The sequence below is a fragment of the Leguminivora glycinivorella genome, chromosome 8, assembly GCF_023078275.1.
Source record: "Leguminivora glycinivorella isolate SPB_JAAS2020 chromosome 8, LegGlyc_1.1, whole genome shotgun sequence".
NCBI classification, from domain to species: Eukaryota; Metazoa; Arthropoda; class Insecta; order Lepidoptera; family Tortricidae; genus Leguminivora; species Leguminivora glycinivorella.
In genome coordinates, this window is record NC_062978.1 from 26411358 (window position 1) to 26438659 (window position 27302).

The following is a 27302-nucleotide window of genomic DNA, read 5'->3' on the forward strand; positions in this document are numbered from 1 at the left end:
GAAAAGGATGGTATGGCCACAGTATAATAAAGAGTACTATCGTACAGTATGGCCACTCCCGCTCCCCGCTGAAAGTGCCGCCCACCCCCTCTCGGTTACCTCACAGTTACCGCCTGTCAAAAAAGCGAACAGTCGATCTGTCATATTTCACTCATACAAGCATAGTACGCGTTCACCTACACGAGCTTAGACTGTGTGCTAGGAACGCGACGCTTTCATATATTTAGTCGGCAGTGTCCGAGGTGTGGTATGGCCGTCCCTCTTTTTGCTCCACCTGGCGGGGACATTGCCGTGCCCCCAGATATAGACTTTTGTATGTTAAAACACTATAGTTAGTCATAACATTTTTTTTTTGATGCAATAAATCCCAGACTTGATTTTTTTGTTCGTATTATAGTTACACCCTGTATTATGTACTATCCTTAATATCGTTAAAAATAAAATTAAAAGGTCCTGTGACATAATTAAGAGAAGTGCCAGATACTTCAATAGGTCCTCCTTTCCAGTTTATTTGAAAGTTTTCCACGAGTTTGGATATCAACGTTTCTAATTCCAACTCGGCAATACGTCGACCTGAAACAAAGATTTATTTTATCCATGATCCACGACGAATGAGGAGGCACACTCAAAGGTTATGTTATGTCAGATAACACCATCTTTTTTTTTTATATTTATCTTCAAGAAAAGAGCGTAGGTACTCCCATCTTAAAGGCCGGCAACGCACCTCCAACACCTCTGGTGTTTCGGGTGTCCATGGGCGGCGGTGATCGCTTACCATCAGGCGACCTGTCTGCTCGTTTGCCTCGTATCCCATAAAAAAAAATATTATGGACTGATCGGCGATTGACCCTAGTCACATCTGATGGGAATTGAAGACAGTCTAAGATGGAGCTCACCGATTCAGTAATAGCCTATCTTATTAGCCCATTGATAAAGAATTTCATTAGTGAGAGTGAAAAGGTGACATCTTTTCCTCTCTCTCTCTCACATATGAATGACAGTGACATGCCTAGGCACTTGCAAAAGTGCCAGTTTTACGAATAACTTTTTATGTCAAAATAAATCCAATGAAACTAAAAAAAACAATACAAAAAAAAAATTTGGCGAAATTTACTTGACGTCATTTATAACATTATTATCTTTATTTTGGCCTCAGAAATGCTTTCGGTTCTCTCAAGTTACACCGTGTGTACATGCTTACCGATGCACATCCTTACTCCAAATCCGAAAGGGCTGGTTACAAACGGATGTGTGTTGCCGTAATAAAGGGGATTGTGCTTGTCGACCAACCATCTTTCGGGGATGAACTCTTCTGCTGGCCTCGGATAGTGCTCTTCCTTTATTGACAAGTATTGCTGAGAGAGCCCAATCATAACCTGAAACGATTCATGAACTCAAAAACATAATTAATTATATTTTGTTTGTAACAATTGTAATGGATATTTCGTGAATGTATTGTCACTCAATCGTCTTTCTGTTTGGTAGTTAACGTAAGTCATCACTGATCGACTAGAAAGTAGAAACGAAGCACAGGTGCCGACGAATGGCATTTCTGCGACGCGAAACGAAAACGAAAAGCTACGACAGGTAGTCTGGATTGCCATTACGCAAGAGCGAATAGAGTTAGATAAATGCTCATAAGAAATAAAACTATGCCACACCAATCAAACGCTGCAAATGGCATTCGAACGCTGTAAAGAGTTCGAAACGTCGGGATGTATTTTAAATTCATTATACGCGATTTAATCCGTTTCCATAGTTTTATAGATATCTACGAGCGTTTTATTTCGTGAGCGTTTGTGCCATTCGGCTGCGTACCTGCTCTCTTACAGGCTTCGGACCTTTAGCTCTACACAGAGCTCGGCCTTCGGCGATTTTGAGACTTACTGTTTCACGTTTGAGCACTGAGCTCCTGGGAGCTTAAATACTTACTCCTTTGGGTATCCTATACCCTAGCAGATTATATTCCTTAGTCGATGTTCTTGCGTTTCCAGTCGCCACGGGGAGCACTCTCATTGATTCCCTTAAACAAGCCTTCAAGTATGGCCTCCGGGTTTGCCTGCTCATCACCTCTTCTCTGAGCTTCTTTTGTTTTTCAGGGTTTGTTGCCAAAAAGTATAAGGTTGCGAGCGCTGTATGAGCTCCCTGTAAATTGTTGTTGGTTAGGTATCGTTGTTGTAAGTAATCATAGTACTAGATTTGCCGAATTTTGAATGACTTGGACTGTCTTTTAATATATTGTTCAGGGTAGGGTAACGCCGCATTTCCTTAGGCCTCATTTAGACGGCGTGCAAACTCGCATTCGATTTTAGTTACATTGAGGGCTATTGAGGTTATATACAATTTCGCAACAACGATTAAATACCCCAATGTAATAAAACTCGTATGCGTTTTCTCGTACTATCTAAATGGACCCTTATTCTATGTCTTTAAACAAATTCGTACGTAATAGGTACTATATTAATCGCCTTTTTATTTAAAAAAAAATTGTAACCTTCATTTTCTTTTTACCCAATTAATCAATTTACTCGTGCCTTGATCTTTGAGAGTATTATTATATTACTAATAAATAATTAATTTCCTCGTTTTGTTGTATCACAAATAATCTTTCCTTTTAAGTAGATTAAAAATATAATCTTATTTCCTCTGAGGGAAATTTTAATTTATATCACTGGAGTTCTGCAAGGAAGTATATTGGAACCTTTGTTATTTTTTCTTTACGTGTACTGTATTTTAGATATACATAAGTACCTCATAAGAAATCAGTTTTCTGATCACACTTTCCTAGTAGGTAGTCAAATGAGTTAAATGAAAAATATTATAATGTGGTTACTGTGGTTAAATAATAAATACTACCCAAGTAGGCATTGGCAACTTACAAATAAATATAACTTTCTAAAGGAGTCCACATATTACTGTTGTCGGCTTTTCAGTAAACTTATTCGGCACTGTTTACTTTTTGCGAGTGACTGACATGCCGATATGGTCCAGTAAATATGATAATCAGTGAACCTCTTAGACTTACCGTGTCTACTCCAGCCATAAGCATGTCTGAAGCCATTACTTGTGCTATTTGAACATCGATCTCCAATAGTTTTTCCAGTATTGGTTTTTCCGATTCAGAATGCTCTACGCCATTATTTTTTGCTTCCTCTATACTTTTCAGAGCTTCGTCGATGAAATGCTTCGTCAAACTAAAGACACATTAGAACATGAGCCATTTGAAATTTCTGACTTGATTACTTTTATAGTTTTGACATTTTATAACAATCATGAACACAAAGATCCATTTGCGGTCGCTCAAGTTTTAGACTGATAAGGAAATTTCAATACGACTTGGATATATTCTACTCGGATTGTCAAGAAATCAGATACAACTGGGTCGACATAAAAAAATATCATCTTCCTTGCGTTATCCCGGCATTTGCCACGGCTTGTGGAAGCCTGGGGTCCGCTGCGACAACTAATCCCATGATTTGGTGTAGGCACTAGCTTTTACGAAAGCGACTGCCATCTGATTTCCCAACCCGAAGGGTAACTAGGCCTTATTGGAATTAGTCCGGTTTCCTTCACGATGTTTTCTTCCACCGAAAAGCGACTGGCCAATATCAAATAACGCCACCATCGACATAAAAAATATATTAAGTAATTGTTGTACTTATGTACCTGTCATGTTCTTCATAAAGCCTCATCGCTCTTTTAAACGGTGGCGTCGAGACCCATCTCCAAAGACTTGTTCCAAAATCTAGCTTCCCTGGTATCTGGAAGACTTCATAGATATTTTTTATCAGCTCCCTTGCCGGTGAATCTTTTGGCAGGTTTGGGTCGAAGCAGTTCAGTCGTGTACCTAGTGCAACTACACCGATGGACTCCAGGGCCCATAAGGTCATTTCGGTGTCTAGGTTCTTCGGTACCGTGTTATTTTCATCACGAATAGATTTAATCCTGTGGATTTTGAGTTTGTTACGTGAGTTTCCACTATTTTATACCAGTAAAAATATTACAATGTTATATTTCTTGGAATTCAGGAATGATCTGTCTTAGAACAGAAGGAGTGTGTAGTTTGTCTTATTAAGTAATTGTATCTGTTTGACATACCTACTACATACATAATGTTGGCAATATTGATATTAAAAATAATGTAATATATTCTTAATCCAAATACTTTTTTGTTTATAGAAACTATAATATTTCTCTTGCAAATATATTCGTCAAATGTAACGGTCGTGTGCTAAAGTAAACCTAGTTTTTTCCATATTCATGAGGATTTTTATTACTACAGTGACGCTAATATCACCGCTACCATCAGTGTCCTCGCCATTATGGTCCTTCGAGCCAGATTGTCCTCGCCACATAATACTTACAAATTTTAGAGTTCCTCCTTACAAGTCTTCAAAGTAACCAATTAAATGTGCTAGTTTTAACTGCCTTAATCTTCTTCTTCTTCCTCGTTCCTCAATGCTGAGGATCGCGACCACAATTAACGTGTCTCCATTGAGCGCGGTCATAAGCCATGTGGACTGCACGGAGGCTGCCGCCAGTCGAGTTCTTCACACAGTCAGACCATCTGTTACGAGCCCCACCCCAAGCGCGTTTACCATTCATTCGCCCCAAAATGATACACTTCTCCATATTATGCATTGGTGATCTCATAATGTGACCGAAAAATCTAAGGGTTCGCTCCTGGAATATTTCGGAGTGGCCTTACTCTTACTTACCTCTCAACCATAACAGTGGCCACTTTTTCTAAAACATCAGTATACAGTTTTATGGTCTTCGGTTGCAGCATTACAGAGTTCACTTTCAATCTGAATTCTTTCCAATTTTCACCATGGCTGAAAAATCGTTGGGCATATGGCCCAATTTTTTCAAAGTTGTCCATCCCACTTTTATGTAACAAGGGTATTTTTTACCCTTATCATACTCAGAATCGCGAGGTCTTTTAATCCCGATAAGAGAAAAAAATGTCGCAAGATTTCCATATATTTTTCAAACTTTCCATTCCGTTACCGCCATACAAAATGTATGACACCTTCTCTAATAAAATTCGATGCTGCTCAAGAATAAGTCCCTTAAATCCACTTTTTTTTAAATTTCTGACTGTCTATTTCTACCCAAGGTTACGGAATGGGAAAAAAACCCTGGGACTTGGGAGTGGAAACCAAATAAAAAATTTAAATACAAAAAAAGTGGGGTAGACAACTTAGAAAAAAAAATGCCTACATTGGGTATCATCACAAAATCGTTTTCAATTTAATTCATAAACTGATTTTTTTTTTATGGGATAGGAGGCAAACTGAGCTGACAGGTCGCCTGATGGTAAGCGATCACTATCGTCCATGGACACCCGGAACACCAGAGGTGTGTTGCCGGCCTTTAAGATATAGAGAAGTTTTATTTATTTCATTGATGAAAACAAAAAGAAAATTCACCTTTATGTAAACCACAATTGAAACCCGTTGCTTCTATCTAAGTTATGTATGCCTACGATGTAAATAATAATAGGTATATATAATTTGACTTTTAATTAGACACAAATAGGCAAAGTTCCAGTTAAAGACGTACTCAGTAATAATAAGTCCTGTCAGTCTTTTGGAGTCATACTCTTTGTTATGCCGATGACGGTAGTACGCCAGTGACTCGAACCCTGGGCGTACGGGCATTGAGTTTTCTGATCGCAGCACCTGCGTACAAGTTTTATTATTGGGTCAAAGACGTTTTAGAAAAAGGTTACCATCACATATGTGGACATGGATAGTAAAATAAAAGTTAACGACTGGTATATTCCGTTTTGTTAGTAGATTCTGAAGTAATGGAAAAACTTATTCAGTCCAGTCCAGTAAGTTATAGTCAACCCATTGGATCCCTAGGCCACTGTACTCGTACATCAAATTGTAAGAAATCTCTTACTGGTTGTCATTTTGACATGGTTTTAGAGCCTAGGGTTCCAATTGGTTGACTATACAACGGGGCAAATATTAATTTTATACTTATCATAACAAACGGCAGAAGTTGTACATAGGCAGATTTGGCGGTCCAGGAATATCCTTCCATGACTTTAGGGTTGAGGACCGGGGACAATTGTAACTAATCCATTTTTTCCATTATTACACTATGCTGTTGAGTTCTACATGTATCCACTGAACACGCCTACCATGTATAACCGGTGGACACTCTATTTAATAATGCAAACATTGTAAAACATGAAAAAAATGGACCGGTTACATTTGCCCCTCAGTCTAACTTATAAAAAAGAGGCTTTGCCTTACATCTGTGATTACTTAATTATAGGCCAGTTTATTAAAAATGAAAATTTTTGACCTCAACCCAAAGGATCACGGCGTAAGCCGCCATCTATAATTAGTAGACCAAAGGTCTTTAATACATAAATCATTAGCAGTTAAGTTTTCAAAAAAATGTATTTGACAAATATGGAGATACTAGCGTTTTCCCGCGGCTTCGCTCGCGTCAAATTCAAAAATTGTGGAATGGATCATGCAAACTTTCACCCCCTATTATAGGGATATGGATCGTTAGAAAGCGACGAAATGTAGCCTATGTCACTCTCCATCCCTTCAACTATTTCCACTTAAAAATCACGTCAATTCGTCGCTCCGTTTTGCCGTGAAAGACGGACAAACAAACAGACATACACACTTTCTCATTTATAATATCAGTATGGATATTGTAAATGTAATTAGTAATTAGTATTAGTATGGATTGTATTTTTTTAAATACTTAACTCTTGTAATTTTATTATATTTTTTCTGTAGTAACTATTATACTTACATATTCTATTGCTTTTACATCAAACATCACGACCATGTCAGGTGAACCAAAATTCCCTTTAACTTTTACTATGGGACCGTACGCTTTGTGCAGCGAGTTGTAGATTTTTACGGCATCTGTCATTTTATCTGTTGAACGCATAATTATATTATGAATGAAAAAAATGTGTTATGAAAAAAAGAACTTAATATAAAAACGTATCTTGCCATAAAATTTTGAATGAAAAAAATCCTAAACGAAGAAATTTCGAAATTTCCGATACTTCGTTTTCTAGCGTTATAAGGATCACCGATCATTCGTAATAGAAATCTAAGAGTCGGACGGACGCCCCGGCCCTGAACTGTTCTAATTTAAGTCATCCTTTAATCTCAAACTTACTTTCACAGAACACCCCACTAGAAGCCTATTGCAAGCGATATTGTTCGAGACGCAAATCACCAATCCTTGCGGGGTGAGGCGGGCGCGCACGGTGCTGCCATTGGTCGTTTCAAATAATGGCGCGCCTTTACGATTAGCAGCAGTAGGGATGGGAATGGGACATGTCTATTATAGACAATGGTACCGGTACCAGTACTGTGGTGAATTTGTTTTGCAACAAATTATAATATTATAATTAAATTATAATAAGGCCTAGTTACCCTTCGGGTTGGAAGGTCAGATGGCAGTCGTTTTCATAAAACTAGTGCCTACGCCAAATCTTGGGATTAGTTTCCAAAGCGGACCCCAGGCTCCCATGAGCCGTGGCGAATGCCGATGCCGGGATAACGCAAGGAGGACGATGATTGTGATAGCACCTCAATAAAAATCATTCTAGTAACTAATAACTATAACTAAACTGTGCATTTTTACTTACGTTTACTAAGTTAAATTACCAACTAAATATTCTAAACTAATCAATCAACTAAATAACACTACAGACTCTACAGATTCTAGATAATTATTCACAATTACAAATCTGCTTTCTTTTATATTTCATAAAATGGTAGCACATGGTACGAACGGCAGTACGAAGTTCCCGCAACAGACATAAACTAACATGGCCCCATCCCTAGTCGTTTACGTGAAAGGGATAGCATATCGCATTGTTAACTAGGCAAAAAGGGATGGACGCGCCTCGGCGCCGCTCAGTACAACCATATTGACCAGTATAAATGAACTCCGCGGATAATAAACAATATTCAACAAAATAATTAATTTGACTTAACTGTGGAATGTTATTCCATCTTTTTTATATGTAGAAGTGTTAGAAGACTTGCCACACCACTTTATGCTGCAAGAGACCATTGTTTGCAACCAAATTTGATTATTTAAGATTTTTTCCCGAGCGGACACGAACACTGTTAGCGGGTCGTATACTTGGGCGCTTACTGATCGGTGTCGCACGCGTTCAAACTTTTATAAACCTGATTTGTCGTATGCTTGGTGACCGCGAGTCGCCCTGTAAGGGCCGTTTTGTTGTATTGGTCTGTGCTTACTTTTCATAACAAACTGCAGAAGTTGTCCTAAGGACTGTATCGTTAAGTATAAGGACAAAACAAACCTCGTCTAAATGTTGACATGTGCATAATTTTGTATTATTATGTTCCGAGAGTATGATCTTAAGGTATTGGTAAGTACTATTTGATATAAGAAGGTCTGATATTTTTTTTATTTTAGGGACTTTATGGTACTTTCATTAAGGTCTAGCAAATAAATTTCGGACAACCCCTATTTGGCTTAATTTGAGAATATTTCAATGACTCTTTGTACGATTTCAACAAACAAAGGTTAATATGCTGCCAAAATATATTCTTTAAGAGTCCTCTTCATGATTTTTCCAATTGGGTACTTGTAGAATAAATGCGGCGAATTTATAAAATTTAAAAAAACGCAATTTTGAGCAACGTTCCGGATTGCCGTAAATTTTTGATGCTAGCAGGATGAGAGAAACAGATAAAAAAATTAGCCATAAGCCAAAGTCTAATTGACATTCATGGTGTTTGAACAGTGCTTAAACCAGATCGATATAAACAATGTATGATAGTCAAATTCGACATCAAAGTCGGAGTTAGAGTAAGCACCATGCCACATTCTCTAAATGGCCGCCATACACAGATCCTGAACTATATTTTTTTTAAATAACAGTGGCTAGACTATGTCCAGATATTCTGCTTTGTGGATCATGTGTCGTTGAGGTTCGCACCATACAATTTTTTTTCGCAATCGTATCGTCTTTTACGCACTTTGTGAATTTTCTAGTAGCATTTGTCCGGAATCGTAATTGGTACTCGGGAGGATTAAGTCAATACTGTCTAAACCATATGCTTTACGTCGAGTTTCTAGGACAAAATGTGTACCTTATTATGTGCCTTATTAAGCCCATGGCTTGTTATAAGAAAAAAATATAATAGCAAATAAATACGGCTACTCAAAGTTGTCTTCATACTTAACGATACAGTCTTTATAATAGGCAGATTTGGCGGTCCAAGAATATCCTTCCATGACTTTAGGGTTTTAGCTGATTCTAAATTGTCTGTGGCTGAGGAAAATACTCGGACATTTCTGAAATATAAATAAAATTGTTAAATGTATACATAGAAAGTTTTGGAGTTTAGTTTGAAGGATGTATAATTTAGGAGACGAACGCGTAGACCGATCACCAGGCGATGCAATAGTCCAATAAAGTAATGCATAATATTATGTTGTGTACATAATTTGTATTAGTGTAAATTGACCTCGATACGAAGTGAAATGCACAAACGCTTACGATAATGTCGTAATTCTGCCAGACTGCGTTTCGATCGGCGTCTAGCGTCAAAGATGGTCATTTCGCCTACCCGGCTGGTCTTGGCGCAATTTCATTAGTCGATAACTCGTTTGGTATACAGCATACGGGGAGTCCCCGTTGGCGAGATAACAACCAACGAAAGTGGTGCAATTGAATGGTCGTTAACACGTTCGGTAATGCAGTATACGGGGAGTCCCCACAGGCGAGATAACAACCAACGAAAGTGGTGCAATTTATTGGTCGTTGACACGTTCGGTATGCAGCATACGGGGACTCCCCGCAGGCGAGATAACAACCAATGAAAGTCACTATTACTATTTACTTTCCCTGAATGCGGGCCCTGTGGCATGCGTTCCAGAAATCTCTAAATAGTACCCCGAATGCGTAGTCTATCGACTAATGAAAACGTTTCCCCGAATGCGGTCCCTGTGGCACGCGTTCCAGAAATCTCTCGTACCCCGCTTGCGGGACCTATCGACTAATGAAATTGCGCCATACTCTGTTTATGTCTGATGATATTCACATAAAAGTTCAAATTCGTACAAACACTTACTGCGCTAAACTTTTACTTAAACCTGCCAAACTTCTACTCTTCAACACCTGCATATCGATTTGTTTTCAAAACACAAATATTTGAATAAGCACACACGGTAAACAAACAACAGTCACTGTATGGCAATAACATTGATATGGCGTTATCAGATAGGTTGCCGCTTTTAAACAGGTTATTATCACTTTATCATTTCGGCTGTATGTCATCATACTGTTTGCAATATGGCGTAAAAAAATAGTACATTACGTGAGACGCCGGGAAAGAAGGGGTTACAGGGTGGGTAGTGATACGAAGTATGTAAGCTCTTTTCACGGCACAAACTTGCAATGAAATAGCCTTAAAGAAAAACTAACTTTGAAAACCTTCTATTTTAAGAAATATTCATACGCCGTCATCTTACTTTGGATTTCGGGGGCAGTAAGTTACTCATGTCTATTCTCTCCGCTCGCAATTCCGGAGGCGTATCTATCTACACTTTAAATCCACATCGACATCACTCTTATTATATGGAATTAGTCCGGTTTTTTCATGATGTTTTCCTTCACCGAAATGTAACTGGAAAATATCAAATGACATTTCGAAATAAGTTCCGGAAAACTCATTGTTACGAGCCGGAGTTCGAACCTGCGACCTCCTGATCGAAAGTCGCACGCTCTTACCGCTAGGCTACCAACGCTTCTAGTTGATGTATTTATTATCCTTTGAGATTCATGCTAATATTATAAATTTGAAAGTGTGCGTGTCTGTTTGTTTATCCGTCTTTCACGGCAAAACGGAAAGACGAGTTGACGTGATTTTTTAAGTAGAGATAGTCTAATTTTTGTCTCTTTCTAACCCGAGGGAAGCGGCGGGCAAAAGCTAGTACTGTATAAAATAAGGACGGGTCTATGTCGCGGTGACATAACATACTAGCGCTATAGTCATCTACCGCCCACACGGATCCTCGTTACTGCAGCAAAGTGCCCCGACCATCTCCGAGAGCTGTCTGAGCCACTAGAACGTTCTAGCGATAGCACACGAGAGACACAGATTGGTTGTTACCCAAACAGATACTCAAGTTTCAGTGCCACTCTTAGCAATTAAGCACCAACCACTTTACTCAGGGTTAATAGGCTGTCATCTGTCAAATTCCATATAAAATGGTGGGTTAAACCTCGGGTTAACCCACCATTTTCGTTGGTGCAAGTGGCTCTTATGGGTTGAAAGAAAACGAAATCGCGATATTGCAGTGACAGGTTTTGCTAGCTACCGATTTTAAAAATACTAGTAGTCGTACCCTGACTTTGGCAGTGGCATATTCGTATTCGTAGTCACTTGCGTAACTTTCTATGCATCCCACTTGCAAGTAAGTCGTATAATTATAAAACATAATTCAGAAACAAAATACATAAACTGACGTATAGTCGTATAAGCAAGAATACTTACAAAAACTTAAGTAATTATTTTAAATTTGGGCGCAGGTACCCGAAGTCGTTCTTTTAAGTTTGTGCTTTGTTTTACCAGCAGAGTTGTATCTAGATTGATCAGTTGATCTTCGATCACGTAGTAAGATTCCCTGACTGCACACGATCTTTACTCATCCGGACTGCGTTCCCGAGCCTCGGAGTCTCGGAGCCTCGAGTCGGAGATGAGATAAGAGTGGTGTATCTTATTCTATCGTGTAATCTGTGCACTTGCAATCGCCGACGTTATTGCAGTAACAATTTCCGACACATTCGCTGACAATGTCGATGAAAACTTCTTTTGTTATTTTACAGCGTCAACGAACCTGAAAATTGTACAACATAGGAGATACAATATTGAATGGAAAGACACGACAGACGTTGTTACATTGAAATTATATTGGATACCTAATAGTTATTTGTTATACAAGGGGGCAAAGTTGTATTTTAACGCCGAGTGTGGAATTGAAAAACGAGCAAGTGAAAGGATTCTATAGTTGAACCACGAGCGAAGCGAGTGGTTCGAGAATAGAATCCTGAACTTGCGAGTTTTTTAACACACGAGAAGTAAAATACATTTGCACCCGAGTGTAACACAAAACTTTTCCCCTCACTACTATAGCGAGGAACTACAACGCAAAAAATGCGTTTATCACTGCTTCCAGTAGTTCCACAGGTGGTAAATCATCTTTATTACTAGATTCACCTACTTTTATCAATTTTAAAGCAGATAATTTGACTTTATTCAAGGTCAAATTACTTTACCCACTAGTGGATAAAATGCGTTTTTACCCGCTGGTATTAAAGGACAAAACACGTGTTTCCTAGCTAGTGAGGGGAAAACAATTTATCCACCGTTGCACTTGCCTGCAACAAGGTATTTGAGTACCTATAGAGTTGTCTGCCCGATGTTTAGAACACGCATTATAAATTACTAGCTTTTGCCCGCGGCTTCGCTCGCGTTAGAAAGAGACAAAAAGTAGCCTATGTCACTCTCCATCTCTTCAACTATCTCCACTTAAAAAATCACAATTCGTCGCTCCGTTTTGCCGTGAAGGACGGACAAACAAACAGACACACACACTTTCCCATTTATAATATTAGTATGGATTTGTTGTTGTAAAGACACTTTTTGTAAAGGTACCTACTTACTTAAATCCTGTGACCGCGGCGCGCGAACTCGCATATCAATATCACATGCGATTTCAGTTACATTGCTGATTGTTGAGATTAAGGTGCATTAGGGTAATTACGAATGACAGAAATGCTCGGGTAATTTCGAAAGGGGAATCTTGATATGATGGAATAATGGTGATTTTTATGCCACTTTCGAAATTAGACGACTTTCGGAATTACCCTAATGCACCTTATATAAATCGTACAGCACACTAATTAAACACCGCATTTACTTAATGAAACGCATGCGAGTTCTCACACGGAAAAAGAAAAGTGGGATTCTCGTAAATACATAAATAAATATTGGGGGACACCTTATACAGATCAACTTAGCCCCAAATTAAGCAAAGCTTGTACTATGGGTGCTAAGCGACGATATACATACTTAAATAGATAAAATACATACTTATACACACAGAAAACATCCATGACTCAGGAACAGATATCTGTGCTCATCACACAAATAAATGCCCTTACCGGGATTCGAACCCAGGACCGCGGCTTAGCAGGCAGGGTCACTACCGGCTGAGCCAGACCGGTCGTCAAATAGCACAAAGTATCAGTACAATAAGAACGTAGTTTGATTTACGAGCCTTGCAGACTCTTTGACAGAAGTTCGTTTATCTCCGTTTTGAAGTGTCATTACTTAGATTGCTTCGTATCACAGAGAACCTCCTATAGAGTGCCAATGTTGTAAATTTTGTGCTACAAATCACCAGTGCTTGGGGCGCGAGGAGCGGGAGGGGAATGTGTTTAGCGCGCTGCGATTGGTTGTTTCGAGGACGGCAGGCAGTCGCGCCAGATGAAAAGGGAGTCGCGTAAGTAGCCAGTGTAAGTTGACCTATGCCGGCTCTGAATAAATTATAAATATGACTTATTTCTGGAATGTAATACCGTCTGTTTTTAAATTTGATCTTCTTGTTACCTTTCCACACCATTTCACACTACAGGTGGACATCTTTAAGGCATCAAAATACCCTTTTTCAATTTTTTTTTTGCGAAAAACACGAGCTGCTTTCGGGTCGGTTACTTGGTCGTTACTGATCGGATCGGGCACGGCGAGCGCCCGCGCTTATATCATGGCAAATACAAGTAAGGCTGGTGACCGCGAGTCGTCTTGTAATGGATGTCTATAGGGGTTGGTCTGTGCCTCGTATGGAAGTTGACGGCAAACGCAGAACACTTTTGTCAAGTTTTTTTCATGAACAAAGCCCTGTTTTTACGAAGATGTAAACGTAACAAGCGATGAATATCCAAAGTCCAAAGTGTTTTATTTGTCAAACTGATTACAGTGTTGGTAAACAATACACCGTGTTTTTTTTTGTTTTCCGTTAAATTCGACACGTAGCTAGGTTTATTATCAGGAACCAGCCTGTATTCGTATTAGTTTAATTCGCAAAAAAAAATGTTTTATTTTTTTCATACATAAACTTAATAAATGAATTTATTAGTGTGAGAAACCCTTAGGAATAACATTCAAGTTAGTGTCAAGTGATTGACGGCACATGTCAAAAGAAATATCATTAGGAATTGGTAAAAATTATCACACACGTGTTCAGTAATTATCTTTATTTTTTTAATATATCGATAGAGTAACCGTAAGAGTTAACACGCTGGTTTCTTAGAGAAATTAATTGTATTTGATCTAAAAAACCTAAAGTTAACGGAATTCAATAAAAACAGGTTGTATAACATAATTATTTATGTATCGTTTTCATATTACTTAAACTTCAGAGATGGGTCGTGGGTAAATACCCAATCTACCCGACGGAATAATGAATAGATAATTTTCCCACGGCGGTCGGGGTGAGGTATTTACCCGGTAAATACCTATCTACCCGGTATTTACCCGTATCTACCCAAATTGACGGGTAGATTCATTTCATGTTGGACATGCTGATTTGTGTTAAAATGGAGATAAATACTAAGTTAGTGGTTGTAATTTTTATACACAATTTAAAACAAAACTGTTCAGTCAAATAGACAATTAATTTTACAGAAGTTTTAATGCATATTTTTAAAAATAATTAAAAAAATATGTTTTATGTGTGCTTTTTAGATTGTATTAATTAGTCGTATTTATACGATAAAGATAAACTTCCTAGTACTGGTTGGAGGGGTTATGGTGGGGTTAGGGGGGTAAAATGTATTTTTTTCATATTTCATGGAAACTATCATTAATATCGAAAAGTATTGTATGTACGAACTAAAGTAGACACAATTTCCTACAAAAAAGTTTATATGCATTTTTGTCATAAAACATACTATGTATGAGTTATGAGCTTGAAAAAGATTTTTTTTTTATATTTTTATTCACATATTTTTATTTACAGTTTTAATTTATCAAACTTATAATTTATATTAAAAGCATTTAAAATTATTTCCGTATGTCAGAGAATGATATTACACGATTTTTATAGTTGGAGTGATACACTAAAATCACATTTTATCTCATAGCAACCTATTCGTTCCCAATTTGAATAAACATTATGTGTACAATTACAAAGACTGACTTAAATTAATCTATTTTAGCCCAAACACCATTTAAAAACGTCAAATTTGGAAGAAAAATGAAAATACCCGCGTATTTACCCGCGGGTAGGTAAATATCGGGTATTTGAGTTTCCGGTAAATACCCACCGTCGGGTATTTACCTGTACAGTAGTTACCCATCTCTAAGTGGCAATGTGGTGCAACTTTCCACTTAATTTAAATTACAAATCTACATTTTCAATAGCTGGATTAATTCCCGACGCCTCTCGCAATTTTGTGATATGTGCGCGCCCACGCAATGTAGAATTTTTTTAAATGTATTTTTCACTTTCTCGATTTTGGCGCCCCCTACCCATGTGGCGCCTAGAGCGGTCGCTCCACTAGGTGAGCGTCAGGACCCCTGGACCACTACAGATATTTGATGTTTAGTACATACTAAAATTTAGTACCTATTTGATACTATTTGGTACCTGAGTACATATATTTGGTACCTCCACTGATATCGAAAAATCGAGCAAATAAAGTGGCCAGACATTCTGACGTCAGGATGTCTGGACCATTTTTGGTTTACATAGTTCTAGACAACACTACTAATTGATATCTTAGTCAATATTTACTACCTATTTGGTACCTGTCAATATATTTTTTTCAAATTTTTTTGGCGTACCAGAAAAAAGTTATGACGGAATTTAAAGTTGTGAGCCCGGCCGTGCCGTTGAAGTATTTAGCGCCTGTCAAAAGAATAGAGGCAAATCCGCCTGCCCTCCTGCGCGTCAACTTAAAAAGGAATTTATTTTTAGGCACTCGCACATCATCTCTACTGACTAGTGGCATTAATATAGTCGAAATATAAAAGTAATTAGTGTAATTACACTAGTTTTCAACTTTAAATTCCATCATAGCTTTTTTCTGGTACGCCAAAAAAATTTGAAAAAAATATATTGACAGGTATTTTAGTATGTACTAAACATCAAATATCTGTAGTGGTCCAGGTGTCCTGACGCTCACTCCACTAGCTCTACCCTTAATCCGGCGCTGGCTCTGTCACAGTGGACTTGATCGCTTTCTCCTTGGTGTACTGTATCTACTTAGGTAAGTAGTATTTATTTTTTGATGTTTTTAAATGTCCAAATAATTTGAATTTGGCAGTTATTTTGGTTACACATTAACCCCCTTATTCATAAACGTACTCTAAAGTTATCATGTCGATAAAGCTCGTTTGTCCTTTTCTATCACACCAATAAGTAGGAAAGGAAGAAACGCACTTTATCGGCTTGATAACTTTAATATTGTCGATAAAGCTCGTTTGTCCTTTTCTATCACACCAATAAGTAGGAAAGGAAGAAACGAACTTTATCGGCTTGATAACTTTAATATTGTCGATAAAGCTCGTTTGTCCTTTTCTATCAAACCAATAAGTAGGAAAGGAAGAAACGAACTTTATCGGCTTGATAACTTTAATATTGTCGATAAAGCTCGTTTGTCCTTTTCTATCACACCAATAAGTAGGAAAGGAAGAAACGAACTTTATCGGCTTGATAACTTTAATATTGTCGATAAAGCTCGTTTGTCCTTTTCTATCACACCAATAAGTAGGAAAGGAAGAAACGAACTTTATCGGCTTGATAACTTTAGAGTCCGTTTATGAATAAGGGGGTAAGTTTTTACAATTTTGAACTAATTACTTAATTTTGATACGTTCTTTACGATGGAGGTTCAATCTGCGCGTTGTTGTATCAAAATGAATAATATTCATTGTGCGAGATTCGGATCGGATATAATAATTTGTTACGGATTTGATATTATCAAATCCGTAACAAATTATTATATCCGAATCTCGCACAATTAAATAAAAAAATGTAAGCGAGTTTTTCAATTTCACGTGGCATTGTTATGATAAGTGGGTCAAAATAATTAAATGCCAGGTTTTTTTTTGTGTAAATAAGTTAAAATGAGTTCCTGAAATTTAAAATGAAAATGATAGCAGAGCGTTTCGACTCTGACATTTTGGGGCGATATATCGAATTACATGTGTACAAGCATGTGATTCGGTAAATCACTCAATTCACTTTGTAGTCATTAAAATATGTAAGTAGATTATAAGAACGTAACATAGCATGTAAGTGTACACTAACAACTATGGACTGTAATTGTCTGAAAATAAACATTTTTTTTTTTTTTTTAAATGTCAAAATGTGCCTATTTTGCATGAAAATGTAATTAAAAGCAGTTGAAACGTGACAGCGTCAAGAACTGACAACTGACAGGCCCTTGCCGTCCGGGGCATAGATTGTCAGTCGGCCTAGCAGTGGCTTATCCATACTAATATTATAAATGGGAAAGTGTGTGTGTCTGTTTGTTTGTCCGTCTTTCACGGCAAAACGGAGCGACGAATTGACGTTATTTTGTAAGTGTAGATAGTTGAAGGGATGGAGAGTGGCATAGGCTACTTTTTGTCTCTTTCTAACGCGAGCGAAGCCGCGGGCAAAAGCTAGTTTTACAATAATGACAATTGTCGCCCGCAAGCAAGTTTCTAATGGGCCGGCAACGCGCATGTGACACCCCTTGAGTTGCATGTGGCGTCCATAGGTTACGGTGACCACTTTCCATCAGGCGGACCGTATACCTGTTTGCCACCGACGTGGTATAAAAAATAATATTGACGCTGAGCAATAAAATGTTACTCTTCAACCACGGAAATGTCAGTGTCAAGTGTCAAAGTCATTGTGGTGAAATATGGCATACCGTTGCCGGCCGGGGCAGTAAGTTTTTATGAATAAACTAACCACAAAATTAAAATTTTGAAAAATCCCCGACCGCGTCATAGTAGACCGATTTTCATGAAACATGGCTAAGAACACTCCCGACTTACTCAGCTTTCGGACAAAATCGAAATCGATTCATCCGTTCGGGAGCTACGATGCCACAGACAGACACACGCACAGACAGACAGACAGACAAACAGGCAGACATACAGACAGACAGACAGACACACACACAGACAGACACGTCAAACTTATAACACCCCGTCGTTTTTGCGTCGGGGGTTAATAAGGGAGTCAATTTCGAGCGTGTGAGCTCGTTTGAACACTTTGAACCCTTTTTCCACATAACCTACTTCTACAAAATCTAAAGAAAATTCAGAATAAACTGTATGTGTCCAGCGTCATCGATTAATTACGGAGGACTTAAGAGAAGCTTTCTCGGGATTATCTGGAAAAGTCAGTAATTTGTCGGGCGAATCCGGAGCATTTGCTAGGTTAAGTGCGCAATATATCCCACCCCAAAGACGAGTTAATGAAGGAAGACTGGAATATAAATTGTTGACGAAACTTTAAGAAATATCGACGACCGCGCTGGCCTTTAGGGTACCCTGCCTTCCTGGGTTCAAGTTCCGGTAAGGGCATTTATTTGTGTGATGAGCACAGATATACCTATTTGTTTCTGAGTCATGGATGTTTTCTATAATACGAGTATACATATATACTCGTAAGTATTTCTATTATACAGAGTGGGGCCTGTAACAAAGGCGAAGAATTGAACTCTAGGCTATTCTCCTTATACTGATCAACCTCCTTATACTGATCCAATGTTGATCAGTATAAGGAGAATAGCCTACAGTTCAATTCTTCGCCTTTGTTACAGGCCCCACTCTGTATTATTTGCTTACACAGATTGACTTAACGCTCAAGAAAGCCTGTGTTGTGGATACTCAGACAATATAATATACAAATACTTACATACAGGGCCGCAGTAGCGCTGGTGGCCCATCGGTAAGAGCGTACGAGTTTCAATCCGGAGGTCGCGGGTTCGAACCCCGGCTCGTGCCAATTAGTTTTTCGGAACTTAATTTGTGTGCGCAACGTTATTTGATATTTGCCAGTCGCTTTTCGGTGAAGGAAAACATCGTGAGGAAACCGGACTAATTCCAATAACGCCTAGTTACCCTTCGGGTTGTAAGGTCAGATGGCAGTCGCTTTCGTAAAACTAGTGCCTATGCCAAATCTTGGGATTAGTTGTCAAGCGGACCCCAGGATCCCATGAGCCGCGGCGAATGCCGGGATAACGCAAGGAGGATGATGATGACTTACATGCAAGACCGCGGCATAGGCCAGAACGGTCGTGAAAATAATTAATACCGAACCGAATTATAATTTCCTATAGTTTTCTTTTTATTTATTTTTTTATAAAAATTAAACAATAAAATAAATATACTTCTTAGGGATCATCCACATATTACGTCACACCAAATTTCAGGATTTTGGACCCCTCCCCCATCCTATGTCACGCTTTTTTGTATCCCTTTAACAGGGATTGTCACATTTAGTAGTTATGACCCCCCCCCCTTACACTGTGACGTAATATATGGATGACGTACAGAACATTTACTAACAAACAATTTTTCGGACATTGCCAGTCTTTAATACATTCTTGTCTGTACTTCTACGGTAGCATTTTACGAGTGACCGGTTTTTCAGCTCACACCAAGTGTCCCTACTTTAGATGCAAATAAGTACCCAGTGAAAGAAAGTCATGTTTCATTTTATACAAAGGAATTTAATTTTTACCACACCAACTGGTAAAGACTTACTTTGCTATTCGAAACAGATTGCAAGATTGCATTTTATCCACAAGAGTGCAAAGTAATTTCATACAAATTTTATCTTTATGTCTTAAGCTGGCTGGTAGAATTTATTTATAAATGATGATTTTGAATCATAAATATTGAATAGATTGCTGGATTTGATTATTTATCTTGATGTTTTATAGTCAGTATTTTGTTCGTTTTGGTGTGGTGAAAAATTTTGTGTTTCACTCGGTGGCACAATTTTTTTTTAACTAGTCACCAAACGGGAAAATCAGTGTCAGTTTTTGTATAGTTTTTTTTTGACACAGTTCATGTTACCTAGTAATAAAGCGTTATTTGGCTATTTATTTATATTTATACATATTTGGCTGAGGAGAAGAATTTATAAAGAAAAAGCTTGCTTACTTAGCTCTTGGATCCGATAAGTTTTTGTCATTGCGTTTTACATTTTACGCCGTGTCTTGCGTGGGCGACGGTCGCGCGACCGTCGTCGTCGCGTCTCATACTTCCATATCGATAAGGTTTGATTTCGTATGCGTCGCATCGCCATCGCGCAACCATCGCGCGACCGTCGCCCACGCAAGCTACGGCGTTACATAGAAATATTTTTGCTACGTAAAATTTTCTAAAAATAATTTTGTACACTCATCCATCAGGCGAAGAAACTCGGTTGTCATCACAGGCGTGTTGTTAATATTGGAAAACAAAATCAATCAAAAGTCGTTTTTTGTAAAGTATGAAATACCTATTACGATAATTATCTTCTTCTTCGTCGTGGAAACCTCATGACTGAGGGTCGTGACCACCATAAGTCGCTGTGCATTTCAGTGACCTCGTAAATAGTATACGGGAAAAATTGTCCCGTGAAAACGTAGCCTTATGAAATCTCCATACATCCTACGCCTATTTTCTTTCCGCGCAGACTCTTTTTCAAATAGGTACCTACCTACTTAGTAACAAATTTCCAGGAGTTATTTCTTTCTTCTCTAGATAGACATTGACAGTTTGAACGAAAAACTTTGCAAACCCTTATTTTAGATGCGGAAGAGGTAACACGAAGAAAGGGTAGAAAAACTAGGCAGGTTCGTTAACTTGAATAGTGGGTAGAAACGTGACTGAGCGGTAAGCATTCACTAGTAAGCAATGACTTATATAATTCCGTAAAGACGGGTCTTATGGACACTATTCTTGCATAAATATAAGCCAAGCGTGGAGTCTAAAGCAACTATGTAGTTTGCAACATTTGCGACCAATAGCGCGTGTGATGTGATCAATCTATCGTATTATAGGATTTTTATTTTTTTACACACACCAAGATAATTATATTATTTAGAATATTCAGTCCATAGATAGTTGAAGCCCCTAGATGACAGTTATGTGACTGTCATCATGGCTCCACAGCTGTCCATTACGACAATATATGACCCATAACCAGTTGTTGACCAAAAACTCATATAATTTTCATGTAGTTAGAGGGAAAAAAGAGGTACCACGGTACTGATTGAAGAACCTTCTTTATGATAATCATGGTTGAGTATACTTCATGTGAGTACTGGATTATGAAATGAAATGAAATGAAAATTATTTATTTGAAACAACAGCATACTTTGTACAATTATTGCAGTTATGACATTTAATAAATTGTTCCCAAAAAGGATTCCACTCAGCATGTGTCGGAGCACTTGGTGCCACGACGCTGATTTTCAGTGGACCCTTAAACTTAAATACTAAGAAATACCTACAACAATATAGGTCTTAAATTATAAGTATTACTAAATACAGTGTTAGTTAAAATAAACATCATAATACTTAAAATAATGACCGGCGTAACACAGAATTACAATTATTAATCAAAAGGTATAATGGGCACATGGGCAGTGGGGAGTTAGGGACACAACTAAGACTTTAAATCATGAGTGACACAGACGACTAGGAGTTGGAAATTTGAAGAGTGAGCAGATGAAGTTTCAACTTGTTTTTAAATGAAATAAGTGATTGAGCGTTTCTTATTGGCGGAGGAATATTATTCCAGCATTTTGTGGCAGCATATCGAAAGCTGGCCGACCTGTGTCGCGGGTATATAAGGCGGGAGGCATGCCTTTCGTGCATTTGCGACAAAGTAAGTTTGTCTATTAGATATGAGGGTTTGTTGCTTCTTATTATTCCAAATAACAACGATGCGAGGTGTAGCGTTCTGCGTGCCTCCATTTTAAGCAGTTTGCTATTATTTAAGAATGGTGTAACATGGGCGCGCTTTGGTATGGGAAAGCAAAATCTAGCACAGGCATTTTGTAGTCTTTGTATTTGCATTTTTGTACACGACAGTAGGCACCCTCCAATTAGTGAGTCAGCGTGATTAAATTTTGATAGGATAAGTGTATCACAAAGTTTAATTCGCATATCTATGTTAAGGTGATCACGGATCTTATATAAAACTTTCAGACGATAAAAACAATTTCGAGTATTGTCTAGGACGTGTTTTTCAAATCTGAGATTTTCGTCTATTAATACCCCAAGATTCCTAGCTTCAGACACGCGAGCTATTTTATCGCATGAGATATGGATGTGTGGATTGTGAGATATGGTATTTACTATTTGACGTTTTGAACCGAACACCATGAACTTTGATTTCAGGGGATTTAAAACTAGACTATTTTTACCTACCCAGAGCGCTATTTGACTAAGGTCTTGATTAATTGTTTCGACAGCTGAGTGAGTGTCTTCAGATTTGAATGAGGTGTAAATTTGTAAGTCATCTGCGTATAGGTGGTATTTACAGTGACTAATTTTATGTGCTATGTGTGAGGTGTATAATAAAAATAAAATAGGGCCCAGAATCGATCCCTGAGGAACGCCTCTCGTGACTACAGATTTGTCAGAGAACATTGGCATGCCCTGTGAGTTTCGTAATTCTACCTTTTGAGTGCGCTCACTAAGATAAGAAGCAAACTGTTTTACTGCTTTAGGGTCAAATCCATAGAACGTTAATTTTGAAAGCATTAAAGTAACATTTATGGTATCGAATGCACGCGAGTAGTCCAGTAAAACTAGGATTGAAGCTTTTCCGCCATCTTGAGCAGTAAGTCCTCGAAAACATCGAGGAGGGCAGTGGTTGTGCTATGTTTTTTACGGAATCCCGATTGATTGGGGGGGAGAATATTTTGTTCTTCTAAGTATTCTACAAGTTGCATACATACTGTTTTCTCTAATATTTTAGACATAAGAGGAAGAATACTTATAGGACGCAGATCTTTGAAATTAATTGGTAAAGTGACTTTAGGAATAGGCTTTATTACCGCACTTTTCCAGGCTTCAGGGAAAACGCCTGTTTCAATCGCTGCTGTAATAGTGGACAACATTACATTACATTACATTAGGTTATTTAAATCCTGCTTTTTTCGTTTATATTTTTCTATATCTATGAATTGGTATGATATGTATAAAAGCGCCTGTCTTTACTTTTAAAATATTTATTAGTATGTATGTTGATAAACAGTTTAATTATATTCGATGAAAAACTTAATTCATTATGTATTCAAACGTCAAAGATTCAAAATTTAATTTTAATTAGATTTGTGTGGTCTGAGAATGAAGCTCACTCAAATAACAAAGTTCATTAAAGAACTGCTCTTATTCACAGATGCCAGCTTAATGAAGTCTAGACTACTTAAACGATCTTTCTTTTAGTTGGCAAGTAAAAGATAAGAGAATTCATTTATCTTATCTTTTTTCTTCGTACGTGTATGTTGTATGCGGTAGGAAGAATTTGCGTTATCGCGGCATTTGCCACGGCTCATGGGAGCCTGGGGTTCGTATTGACAACTAATATCGGCATATTTGGCTTAGGCACTAGTTTTACGAAAGCGACTGCCATCTAACCTTTCAACGACTGGCAAATATCAAATAACATACATACATACATACAACATACATACAATCACGCCTGTATCCCATAAAGGGGTAGGCAGAGCACATGAATCTACTAAAGCTTCAGGGCCACTCTTGGCAAATAAGGGGTTAAAAGAAAACGAAACTGTGGCATTGCAGTGACAGGTTGCCAGCCTCTCGCCTACACCACAATTTAACTCATATCCCATAGTCGCCTTCTACGACACCCACGGGAAGAAAGGGGGTGGTAAAATTCTTAACCCGTCACCACACAGGCAAATAACATGTCGCACATAAATTCCGAAAAACTTATATGCGAAATATTTTTAAATTAAAGGAAAAATTGAAAAATTCACACCTCCGGCAGGACTCGAACCTGCGACCTTTGGCCTTGCCGGGGCCATAGCGCTTACCAACTGCGCCACGGAGGCCTGCTGGATGTGTGCGAATTTATCCATGCCTTCCCTCAATTCCCAACCGCCTTAGGGTGGCGTTATAGCAATCATCTACCCGTAAGAATAGATCTTAACAGGCACTGGACCTTTTCCTTTAATTTAAAAATATGTAATATCGCTCGCAGACGTTTCTGCATGATAAAAAACAAATTTATATGCGAAATGTTATTTGATATTTATAACACATTTTTGCCAGTCGCTCGAGGAATCCATACTAATATTATAAATAGGAAAGTGTGTGTGTGTCAGTTTGTTTGTCCGTCTTTCACGACAAAACGGAGCGACGAATTGACGTGATTTTTAAGTACAGATAGTTGAAGGGATAAACGCGAGCGAAGTCGCGGGCAAAAGCTAGTAAGTCATATAGATAAACCTAGGAATAAAACAAATGAATGAATGAAGGGCGTTCTAATCAGTACATATAAAACAATGAATTTCTTTTGTAATCTTTTAATATCTTTCAATTAGTTTATAGTTATTTGATATACTAGAGGGAAAAGTTTCTGTTTTACCGCACGTGCCAATATTGACCGAGCAACATAGTATTTTATTATCTACCTACAACTGTCACGAAGTAAACTAACCCCTGACACAAACTAACGGGAAGAGTTTGAAAAGTTCTAACACGGTTAAAGTTTCTATAAAACGTTAACGAGGTGCAAAAGTTGAGGATAGTTCTTCCTGATACGACTTCCGAACGAGGTGTTCCTAAGGAACTGAAATATATATTTTTTAATTATACCGTAAACTGACAAGCATAAGGTCCGCTGGTAAGCAGTCACAGTAGTCTTTTGGAGCTCGCAACTGATGCTTTATCATGCTGATGTTGTATCATTTATCGCGCGACCTTACTTGCCTGCCAGGTGTGTAACATGCGTTTTGTCAACGATTGAGAATGTTAACCGCCATATTATAGAGAATTGTCTGAGAATTCATTCAACAACAGCGACCCTGGAAAAAATCCTCTTGAACAACACAACGCCACTTGAATATATAATTGTACAAGTACAGAAGGCTTACTGTCAACAGACCTCACGCTAGCAGCCGATAGCCGATGAACTTAGAACACAAGTTCTAAGTCCGTAGGTCGTCAAACTGTATGCATAGCCACCGGATGTACTAAAGAAGCGCGAAGTAAATCGCCGCTGCTAAAGCTTAAATGGTCATATATTTTCTGCTATATTTTACTTTTTATTCCAAATGTGAGAATTTTTGTACTTTTTCTACTCAGAATCATGAGCTCTTTCGATTCCGCAGGAGAAAAGAATGTCTCAATTTTTTTTCCACTAAGTTACAATTTCTCATTCAACTTGTTTGGTCGTAGCTCAGAGGAAGACGAAAAATGTTTATGGACATTTTGGGACATTTTTTGTTTCCTAGTAGAACCGAAAGAGCTCATGATTCTGAGTAAAAAAAGTGCAAACATTTCCAGAAATGAAAAACTTGAAATCGACATCAAAATAAAAATATGCCCGAATGTAATTTGTAATGTAATTTCAAAAGAACATACGACAATACGGGCATTTCCATGTCAAACCTGTAAGCAAAATCTTAAAATCTCTGCTATTTCCCATTTCACCCAGATACAGCTCCTTTGCTATCCTTTAGAACAAAAACGTCATTCCAGAAAGGAACTCGGCTCATGCAAATATCGGAGCACAAAGGTTGTTTGTCGGATGCAACTACGGACGGTTTACAATTCAAATTGCACCTTGACGAGACGGGGTTGCGGGGCTTAACACGTTGTGGGGTTCCGTGTCAGAACCATTGGCGAAAGTTGCAGTGTGCACTACACAAGCCAAATGTTACAAATCTTCTTTCGAATCATAATAATCGTCTTAGGCCCACTTGCACCAATCACTTAACCCAGAGTTAGTGGGATATCATCTGTCAAATTCCATATAAAATGCAGCCCCCAACCACCCACCGGTTAAACCCTCCATTTTCGTTGGTGCAAATGGCACTTAGTGTGGAATCCAGAATGACTCCTTATTAAAATACCATCGCAAGTTTTACGCTGCTGTTTGACCTTGGTTGAAATCTTTTTAAATCTTAGAATTAATTTTAAAGCTGCCAGTATCTGGGTATCTGTATTTTTTTTTGTACATTTTTGACACTGACAGACCAGTATCATAATTTCAGAAAAAAAAATGTTAATACTGTGTTTTGAACAACTAGAGATTTTTAGAAGTTTTCAGGTTATAGCTTACATCAAGACGACATCTGGGACTCCTGCCTACCCGATCTCTTTTCTTTCCCAGCATATTGTCATGGCTCATGAGTGCCTGATTCAATTTTGGTAACTAATTCTAAGATCTGACGTAGACACCGTTTTTTCGAAAGCCACTGCCATCAGTCTAAGCCCCCCCCCCCCCCCCTCCACCCCACATCTAGCGTCTCGCGAGCGTAGTGTCGTCGGGCCAACTGTATGGCAAAGCCTGACTCCGACGTGGCGTCTTCTTCCATACAGTTGGCACGACGCTACGTTCGCGAGACGCTAGATGTGGGGTAGGCCGTGGACCCTAACCTTCTAACCCAGTCTACTACACCCTCATTTCTCATCATAGAGGAATAAGTTAGGGAAGAGTTGTAACTCCATACATCAGTAAATGCGGGTTATTTGTATAGGCATAGTCAAGTGACATCTAGGGCAAACACGCGTCGATCACGCGTCAACTAGCTAGATTATCAGCACTGCTACTTGTCAATAGAAGTCGCGACGAGCGAAAAGTCTAATGCTCACCAATTTTTAGCTAATATTACAATAGTAGGTAATCAGTATTCTTTTTCGATTCCTTCTGCTTGTAATATAAAGTTGTAAACTGTTCTAATATTTTTTTTTTGGCAGACGAGACTGTTGCCACCTAGTACCTATCGAGTAGGGGAGTACTGATAATTAATGCTATTTGACGCGTGGTTGACGCGTGATTGTCGCTAGATGTCACTTAACTATGCCTATACAAATAACCCGCATTTACTGATGTATGGTTACAACTCTTCCCTATGGTTCTCATGTCCAAATGTTTGTACAAATTCCAAAATTAATTTTGAACTTTTATGGAGTAACAAAAGTTTCCAAATTCAAAAACAAAACAAAATGCTGTCAAAAAGAAAGCTAGAGGGATACAATATTGTAACTGAACCTTCGCAT

The 27302-nt window shown here is 38.2% G+C and overlaps 1 protein-coding gene across 2 annotated transcripts; it reads right to left on the reverse strand.

Moving 5' to 3' along the window:
• Window positions 1–373: 373 nt before the first annotated feature.
• Window positions 374–10228, reverse strand: LOC125228761 (cytochrome P450 CYP12A2-like). Of its 2 annotated transcripts, XM_048133433.1 has the most exons (11): window positions 10110–10228; window positions 9233–9330; window positions 8265–8294; window positions 6790–6917; window positions 5566–5684; window positions 4719–4835; window positions 3667–3945; window positions 3026–3194; window positions 1933–2145; window positions 1202–1376; window positions 374–573 (listed from the first exon to the last, which is right to left on the reverse strand). In XM_048133433.1, the coding sequence occupies exons 1-11, from the start codon at window positions 10160–10162 to the stop codon at window positions 410–412; spliced, it is 1545 nt and encodes a 514-aa protein (XP_047989390.1). In that variant the 5' UTR covers window positions 10163–10228; the 3' UTR covers window positions 374–409. The 2 variants fall into 2 exon arrangements, with proteins under 2 accessions (XP_047989390.1, XP_047989391.1); XM_048133434.1 differs by lacking the exon at window positions 4719–4835.
• Window positions 10229–27302: the final 17074 nt, after the last annotated feature.

Coding starts and splice junctions, on each gene's coding strand:
- LOC125228761 (XM_048133433.1), bottom strand. CDS start 10,162: ATGCAGGTGTTGAAGAGTAGAAGTTTGGCAGGTTTAAGTAAAAGTTTA. Junction 8,295..9,232: donor ACCGCCAAATCTGCCTATTA/TAAAGACTGTAT, acceptor CGATACAGTCCT/TAGGACAACTTCTGCAGTTT. Junction 2,146..3,025: donor TTATGGCTGGAGTAGACACG/GTAAGTCTAAGA, acceptor AACAATTTACAG/GGAGCTCATACAGCGCTCGC.